We start from the raw sequence: 9505 nt of genomic DNA on the forward strand, positions 1-9505 counted from the left end.
GTATTTTGCTCAGGACTCAAGTTTCTTCAATCTGAAGATGTATATCTTTCTTCAGGGATGTGCCAAAAAAAAAAGATATCATTGAATAACCATCATAATGGCAAAAATTAAAAATTACCAAATGTTGGCAAGGATGTGGGAAAAATTCTCATAAGCTACTGATGAGAATTTATAACTATTACAACACCTTTGGAGTGAAATCTCGGAATACTGGTAAAGCAGGATATTGTATAAGCTATGATCAAGCAAGTGTGATTTTAGGCACCCTTCCTAGAGAAAACTTTCATTCATGGAAAAAGGAGAGACATTTAAATCTGTTCCGTGAAGCAAGCACTATTTGCCATTAAAAAAAAGAGAGAGAGATAGAAAGATATTAATCAAAATATCCACCGATGGGAGAATGAATAAACCAGTACTGGTATATCCACAAATAAAACCCTAAACAGCAGTTAAAACCAATGAATCCGATATGCTTCATCAGGTAGATAAATTTGGAAAACAAAATGTGGAATATAAAAAGCAAATAGTAGATGGTAATTGCAACAAGATGCCCCATGCCTGAAATTTAACAACCCACGATACTATAATTTCCCAATAAGCAGAAGCCATAAAATCTCACAGTCTCAGTGATGCAGTAGAATAAAAAATGACAACAGCACAAAAGGCTATTCAAGAAATGTCGACCCTTCTCCACATCAAAAAGATTTGAAATAATTCCTGTTTTGAAGAAATAACAGAAAAGCTGTATAGAAATAGTCAACAATATTAGCCAGATACAGACGTTTATGGGGAGATAAGTGGGAGTCTAATGAAAAGCCAGGGGTCTCTCCAAAGTTCTTAGTCTTAGAAAACAAAAACACTTGTTCTAAGTCCATTTTTGGTCTGGGTTACTGTAGCTTCTGCTGGCTTCTGACATGGAGAAAAAGGACAGAGTTGATACACCCTTCCTCGCACTCCTTTAATAATGGGCAGGAAGACACAGTAGAAGGTCATAGAATGTTGTAGAATGCGGACGGATGTAAAACGGGCAGTATGAGGGAGAGGGGAGCTCGGAGGAGAGGCAGGCAAGGCCGTGGGAGCTGTCTTGTGTTGGGAGCAGGGGCCAGGCAGGCTCATGGCCTTGAAGGAGCACAGCCAGACCTTGTTGGGGCTAAAAGACAAATGAGAAGGGGGGCAGTGCCAGAGAAAGTCCTGCTCCAGGCGTGGGGCTGGGGGAGCGGGAGGCCAGAGAGCAGGGAGAGTGCTGGCCAGGCAAGAGGCAGCGTGCATGCTGCACCCCCCGGCCAGAGGGGTCAAGCCAGATGCTGTCCCAGGGCAGCCCTGGGGGCGAGGCTGGCATCCTGGCTTCCTCATTGAGGGGAAGTTGCTTCTCTGTGGCAGTCACAGTACAAAGGCAAGGAAACCGAGCTGCACAGAGCCTTCAGGCAGCAATGTTTCTCCTGCCTAAATTCAGGTGCTAAAAGAGCAACAAAGTGACAACCTCCAATGTGAACGGCTTCCAGAGATGAGATAGCTGAGGCCGTTTTATTCCTAGGAATAACCCCGGGGCCTGGTCACGACAGACCACTAGGAAAAACAAATGAGGGCCAGACCCACCTGACCCTACAAGGAAACTTAACGGTCCTGCAGCCTGTTTGAGATTTTGGCAAAGCCAAAGCCCGTACTCAGAGCTCACAGGGCTCTACCCACCCCGTATCACCCAGAAGACGCAGAGTTACTCCAGGATGCAGAATCGGGGAGGGGAGAGCACAGCGTGTGTTTTTTCATATAAAAAAAAGTTGGATATTAGCACAGAAATGTTAATAACTAGAAATTACTGAATTCTCCATGTTTGTTGTGAAAATAAAACCCTCTGGGGATGGGTAAAAGATATCTAGAAATTACTTGAAACTCTGGATAACTAAATGGGTATTATAACTAAAATGTGTTGTAACCCAGTTGTATTTTTTGTTTTGTAAGGGTTGGTTCTGGGGAGCACTGAGCAGTGAATATGGCAAAGTGTACACAAAGCTCCCAGCACCAGTCTAGGTTAACTTCTTGTGCAAAGTTCTCCAACACGGCATTCGGCATGCAACTGTGATCCTTCTGTGTGTTAACTGGTTATAGGCTCTGACCTTTTGTTTTGGGCAGGCTGAGGTGTGTACCCAGACTTGTCCCGGTAGATGCTAACAACTGGCTGTCTGGGTGGAAATTCATGATTTACAGTGTTGGCCCATTTCCATGGTGTGAACACATGCACTGTGACTGATCGAGTGTGGGGTTGGCGAGAAGTGTGCATAGTTGACTCGCCTGAGGCCACACTCCGTACCCATGGGCCTGGGTGAAATTGCTATCTTTACTAAACATTCTGTTCCATAAATATACAAGGCACCAGTGAAAGAAAAAACATAAAGGGAAAATAAATTCAAGTAAGAGAGCTCAAAGAGAGAAAATTGATAGAGGAGATTGGTTTTTAAATGCTGAGAAGTGGTATTTGTCTATATTGTGCATTTATTGTTTTTTCTTAAGCAAACAAGGAATCTGTGTGTCACACTCAGTGCTCTGAACTCAGTTTCTTTGGTGTCCCCTACATGTTAGCCAGACCTTTTTTCCTTTCAGATATTGGTGCTAAGGTAATACTTACCAAAGAATCAACTCCTGCCCACCAGGGAGCCAGTTTCAGGGCAGCTGAGCTGTGTCAAGACAGAAGAAAAAATGTGGCGTCTTCTGAATTTTGGGGAGGCGATGCTGACATTTAGACCCATTGGTTTGGTATGAAAATATAGAGCTTTTAAAAAAACTAACATTAATAAAAACAACAAAAATTTAGTTATTCAAAGAGTGAGAAAATAAATTAATGAACATTTCTACTAGAGTCAGGCAAGAACTTATTAAAATAGAGGTGAATTGAAAATATCTGTAAGAATCCATGGACTTGTCTTTTAAAGAAGGTTTTATCCACTCTGTTCCCTCAGTGATTTATGCTGTTGGATATTTTTGCTGCCATTCTGCCAAATTCCAGCCAGAATGTGGAATGAGCTTATTTGTAGAACTAGTGCCTGTGGATTCTAAAACTGTTCTCCAATGAAAGGAAAATGCCCTCAGTGGATAGTTGATTCCATCTTTCTGGGCAGGGAGAAAAATCAGGATTAGTTTGTGAATTCTGGATGTTGAAAGGAAGCATCAGAGTATCAGAGAACCATAAATCTGTAAGGATGCAAGAGAGACTTCACTTTTGGTGGGGTTTTTGGCTTCTGAAGTTGTTTATTGACAAGGTCATATATTGAATAAAACACAAATCATGTGAGGCCCACATTACACTTTTACAACCGACAGTTTGAAAATGCAGGGTGCTGTTTCTCTGTAAGGAGATGAACCCATAGCAGGACCTAGTCAGAGGGGGTATCATGGACATCACCCGAATTCCAGAGAGCTCCGTGAAATGTGGTTTATTTGATGGAAGAGGGTGCAGGCAGGCTGGAGGGATCCAACTTCAGGTGATGCTGGGACTGGCCTTCAGAGCTGTCCCTCTAATCTTCCTGGCGTAAGTCACAACCTTCGCTGAGTGTTGCCGGCAGTGGTGGTATAGCGCATGGAGGTGTCCTCGAGCCGCACTGAATCTTAGCAGCGAGCCAGCATGTGTGTCCTGGTGCAAGTCATACCAGGCTGCTCCTGGCCATCTACCTGACAGCAGCCACGTTCCACTATGAAAGGCAGGGGTTCTCCGTCCTATGTCTGTATCGTTTCTCTTACCGTGTGGCTGGAGGCCTCTGATGGGAAATCAGAACCAGCTTCTCTACCCACAGTAGGCACCACCCATCTCACCTCAAGGGAGAAGACCCTGCAGAGGCCAGAAAGCGTTAAGGGGATTCTGAGGAACAGGAAATTTCGAGTGGGCAATGTCAGACTGAAAAAACATGCTGGGGAAGGCGTTTCAAAGCTACTTAAAAAGTAAAAGGAGAAAGACAAAATAAAGGGAAAATGTGCCACAAAAATGCAAACTTTAACTGAGCTTCTATTCCTAAGGAGATTTTAAAGTTGAAGGAGCACAGGGATATGTGAGGAAACAGAAAGCCGAAAGCAAGAGTGACTTTGTTCATGAATATGTATGGAAACACGTGTGCGTGAAAAACAAAAAACCAAGCAGAGAAAAGGGGCACCATAATGTCTGCAATGTCCCTGAGATGTGAACGCACGATCAACAGGGAAGGAAGTCCTTGTGCCTCCAGTCACTTAGGCCTGGCGGGTTTGCTGCGCCTGCATCCTGGTCTTCTCCCCAGGGTTGCCACGGGGAGGACTCTCTCTGTGGGGCGTGCAGGTCCAGCTGGAGTCAGCAGCAGAGATCGCCACTGCCCCGAGCAAACTGCCCTGGCCCTCACGTTGGTGAGGAAGACCGTTCCTCTTCCAGGTCCCTTCGGTTGGTCTAGGAATCAAACTGACCAGACAGATTACCGGGAGACAAAACCTGAGTTTAATTAGTGTTCATGGGGGCCCAGCAGCTAAACTGAGACCCCAAGAAATTGGCACGGCAGGCAGTTTTTGTACATTTGAGAGAGGCAAAAGATTTATGAGAAACTGATGGGACAAAGAAAACAGGTTTGGGGCTTTCAGCTCGAAGGGGATTCTGAGCAGCATTTGGGCCGAGGTAGCTAATGAATAAAGGCACCAGGTGTGCCACCTGGGCCCCTAATTCTCCATCTGTGATGTGGCCAAGACTCAGGAAAACTTAGGGGTGTTTTGAGGAGTTCAAATTCCTTTCTTCAGAAGCTGGGGACTTGAAGTGGTTTTCAGGCCTGGATAGAAATGCTGTCTCATTTCTGTGTCAGGCTGCTGAGCCACTGTTGCAGTGACGTCCCCCATCCAGACCCACCCATGGCGCCTCTCTGTCCTGCTCCCCTTGGTTTGCTTCCTTCCTCAGACCGGGTGGTTTTCTATCAGGTGGCTTTTCAGTGCTGCCCTGCTTCCTCCTGGGCCTTGCCATCCCCATCTGAACAGTGTAGACCTCAGCCCGGCCTCTCCTGGGGTCCTAGGCAGTGGCTTCTTGACAGAGAAAGTGGGCCACCTTCTGCCTCTGGGCCACCTTCTGCCTCTGGCCGGGCCCCCCAGCCCACTTCTGGTGCCTGTCAGCCCCCACGCCACCCCCAGGCACAAGTCATCTCCCTCACCTTGCGGTCAGTCTCCCTCTGTTCTCTTAAATACTGGAAAGCATTTGGACTGAATTAATTCTTCAGTAACAATAGTGTTACACAGAAATTCTTGCAAGAGCAGGTAAAGTTTTGGAGTCAGAAATGTCCCCATGCAGAGGGATCCTCTGAGTCTAAGACAGTGAAGGCTGTGAACAGTGAAGGCTCCTTAGAGTCACAGACCTGGCACAGGTACAGACGTTTGACTTTGGAGGGTCCAACATACCTAAATGACAAGCAACAAACCCAGTCCCAGAACAGGTACACGAATGGCCTTGGGTCTCAGAGAAGCCTCTCCTGGACCCTGTGCAGAAGACACTTTTTATCCTTAAGAACAATGTAGCAACTGATATTGTTGGGGAGGCCATTGAGACAGGTTTGAGAGGAGAAAGACAGCAGGAAAACACAGAGGCTGTCCTTAAAGTACAGGAAAAGAGGCCAGTGCTGAAAGAGCTCATCCATGCGGACGGCACAAGAGCCACCACCCCATCCTGCACGTCTGGAGACCAGATATCCCCTGCTGAGTATAGGATATGGCGCTGGGTATGACCCTGCAGGGGCACAGATGGGGCCTTCCAGGGCTTCTGCATGAAAGGGGTGGAAGAGGCACCTGGGGTGGGTCGGAGATAAGGCCACTTCCTGAGAATTAGGATTTCCTTGCCAAGTGTGCAACAGATGATCTTATACCTAAAAACTCAGCCATGGGAGCTTGCCCTTGAGGGTCCAGCACAGAGTGGAGCTACTGAGCACCCAGTGCTAAAGGATGTGCATCTGAAGGCCAAGGGCTATGACAGCGGCCAAGGGAACCGAGACGGGCTGCAAGGGCGCACCTGGGGCAGAGAGGGGCACTGGGAGCAGGGGCTCCGGGGCTGGCCCACTGCTCGTTCACAGGCACTTTATAGCTGAGCCAGCTCACCACACTGGGCACTGTCATGGTAAATCACAACCAACAGGGCCTCCGAGTGGTTTTGTAGCAAACTGAATGGTTCCCATGCACAGCCCAGCCATTTACCCATCAACACAGGACCGCATAAACATCAGTCCCCCCTTCCCTGACCTGCAGTGAAAGTTTACAGAACTATGCCCTGTTAGGTATTTCCTAAGATAACGTGCTATTGTATTTAGTCATAATGCAGCTCTTTAAGACAGCATTTTAGATGAGAAAAAAAATAAAGTTCAGAGACTTACCAGAAGTCACATGGCTGATACTTAAGGCATCTGAGATGCTGACGTGCAAGGTCCACTCCTCAGCCCTCCTTCCCTGGCCAATCTCAATGCACTGACTCTGCCTGGGCCGCCCTCAGGGCTGGTAGGCCTTCAGAATGCTTCCCTCAGGGGTGGGGGATGTCCCTGTCACTGCCCTCCCCCCATGTGTGTGACCAGGACACTCCATGCTGTCTGGCCTGTGCTGGTCATTGGTGGTGAGTCACAGGGTTGCAGAGTAGTGGAAAGACCCAGCTACCCACACTTCAGATCCAGGTGGGGCTAGGCTGCAGCTTCAGATGGGAACCTCTGCATTGAGCATAACCCTGGTTCTCTACCCTTTCCGGCCAGGCTCCTGGCTTGTACCAGATCCTGAGTCCCCCCAGGATCATCCTTCTCACTCATCTTAATAAAAATAGCCATCGTTAACTGAGTGCTTACTATGTGCCAGACTAAGCCCTTTGAGTACATCTGATTTTCACAACAAACCTTAGAGCTGTGTAGCTTCATTATCTGAGCTTTATAGAAGAGGTAAATCAGCTCAGAGACACTAATAAGTTGCCCAAGATTTCATAATTAGTAAGGTCTGCAGCTGGGAATTTGAACGCAGCAGCCAAGACCCTGGCTTCTGGCCTGCATCCCTGGGGTTCCTGGTGTGGCCAACTTGCCTGACTCCAGACACTGACACAGCTCTCTTTCCTGATTTCAACACAATGACTCACGAGCAGCATGTGCCCCTCAACTCCAGGTTATGGGCCTGTGGTTTTGAACTGATGATGTCCTTCAACTGGACACTTGCTGCCCCAGAAGTTTCTGGAGGCTCACTGTCCAAGAGTTCTGGGCTTACTCCTTTGGAAAATTAACTGAACCCCTGTTCCAGCTGAGACCTCCAGTGCTGGGAGCCAGGTCTCACTCGGGTCCAACACTAGGCATGCCTGAACAACTGAGAGCTGACTGGGTGGACATCTGTCTAGACTGCCTTGGTAAAGGCCTGCTGAAACCCAAACAGAAAACACAGGCTTGCTGTGCTTTGTGTCAGTCGTGTGTTATTTAGGCTGCACTGGGCTGATGTACAGATGCACCCACAGCTGATTAATGGCTCAAAGGCCATCAAAATGTGTGCTTTGGCTCAGGTGACAGTCCTGGCAGGTGTGTGTGTTGGCTGGATACGTCTCCTCCATCTCGTAATTTAAGGACCTAAGGTGACAGAGGCTCTGCCATGTCCTCTCAGTCAAGTAGAAGGAAAGAGTTTGGGAGAATGCCCCAGGAGGGCTTTCATGGACCGCAGCCGGAAGTAGCACTTCTGTTCACATCCCATTGGCAGAAATTTAAACAGAGGGCCTCCAACTGCAGGGGAGTCTGGGAAACAAATCTAGTTGTACGGCCAAGAAGAAGAAAAACATTTTGATGAACAATAAACTGCTCTTGCCACTGTTCACTGCTGATAAATAATAGCCAACACATTCATATTTTAACATCTTCTTCACTTTGCTGTGCTTCATTTTTCTGGGCTCAACATTTATATACTTACAGTTTTCTACTCTTTTGAGGGTGTTTATTCTTTACACCTTCCAAGGAAGGTGGCAGAAAAGAACTTAAGTAAGTGATTAATAATACAAAGTATGTGATAGAAAATGATAAGGTACATAGTGCTTCTGTCTTTCTGTACATAGCTGGAGGAGAAAATGGGAAGACAGCAGGTTGTTTTGGTTTTGAGCAAAGGCCTACATTTGGGTAACATTTGCCAACATTTTACAGGTCTTAGGCTGCACCCTGGACATGATCGTTCCTATGTAGGAATTTCTGTAATTACAATGTGGGTAACCTCATCTCCTTCCTGTGAGTAGGCACATTATAGATCTAGTTGACTGAAAAATGTAGGCACCCAAGCTTATCTGGAATTCTAGTTATGGATTTTTTTCATGAAGACAGATCAAATAAAAACCATTCTATTTCTAAGTGTCTTGTCTCATTAAATGCTGGGTCTTCCTTGTTTATCTTTACATATTATTCATCACTAATTAACTAATTTATGTCTTTCATTCTGTCTTCAGATTTGAATAAAGATTCCTTGAATTGCACTAATAAACCAAATTAATTATTGGAAATTCATACAGTGGAATAAAGTACAATACTTGGAAAATGAATTAAAGCTTTGTTGGTTGCTACTGAATAATCTCCAAAACACACACACAATAAAGAAAATGAGGCCCAGGGAAACTGGGAGTGTGAAAGCCTGGTTTAAAGAGCAAGTCCTGGTTTCCATTCATAACTATGCTCCTTTGAGATGAAGGAAACAGTAAGACTGGTAGATGTGGATCATTTTTGCTCCCTGCCCAGAAATACAGCCAACCCTTTTAAGAGAGCCATGTAATTGGGTTTCCATTCCCCAGCTTCTGGGAAAGAAAGGATTAAGATAAATCTTTTTGAAGAAAAATATACCTGGAATTCTAATACAAATCTGGTGTGAGACAATAATCTTCTCTATATTATAAGCAAGCAACAAATGAAGGGAAAGTCTATTAAATGTTATTTTAAAATCATGCATAGTGACTATAGGCAGTAATACTGCCTTGCATTACTTGAGATTTGCTAAGATAGTAGATCTTTCTCACCAAAAGAAAAAAAAGGTAACTGTGAGGTGATGGGCAATGTAAAATGTTTATCAAGTCAACACATCGTATGCTTTTAATTCCATAATGAAAAAAAAATGAAGCTAATAGCAATGACAAAATGCAGGAAGACCTTTCCCCATGGAAATGAAATATGCCACCATCACCACATTTATCTCAAACAATCTTTTGGCCAAAGAATAACTATAAACCAAGTTTGGTATTTTGAGGAAACATGAAAACACTACAAATCATAACAGACAGAGGTGAAGCTCTGCTGAGGTGAACTGCCTTAAATTTTTACATCAGTAAAAAGAGAATGAAAGTAGATGGAATAAGCACCCTACTCAAATGTTTAAAAATCAACAGCAAATAATCCAAAGGAGAGCAGAGGAAGGGAGAGATGAATATGAAAAGAGAAAAACCTCAGTGTCTTCCTGAATGGTACACAGAAAGGGTGCGTCCCAGCCCAAAATGTTGTAAGCTTGTATCAAACTGCAGAAAAATCCCAAGACAATTCAAGACAAT

The 9505-nt window shown here is 45.3% G+C and overlaps 1 protein-coding gene across 3 annotated transcripts in view; it reads left to right on the forward strand.

The window, feature by feature from the left end:
- Positions 1-8324, forward strand: part of MOBP (myelin associated oligodendrocyte basic protein) — a 46948-nt gene extending 38624 nt beyond the window's left edge. For all 3 annotated transcript variants that reach the window (XM_073222537.1, XM_073222538.1, XM_017670329.3), the window contains one exon: positions 14-8324. Coding sequence is in view for 1 of the 3 variants with exons in the window: in XM_073222538.1 (XP_073078639.1) it covers positions 14-35 (22 nt within the window). In the remaining 2 variants the exon portion in view is untranslated. The remainder of the gene's footprint in view (positions 1-13) is intronic.
- Positions 8325-9505: the final 1181 nt, after the last annotated feature.

This window comes from Manis javanica, chromosome 15 (genome assembly GCF_040802235.1).
Source record: "Manis javanica isolate MJ-LG chromosome 15, MJ_LKY, whole genome shotgun sequence".
NCBI classification, from domain to species: domain Eukaryota; kingdom Metazoa; phylum Chordata; class Mammalia; order Pholidota; family Manidae; genus Manis; species Manis javanica.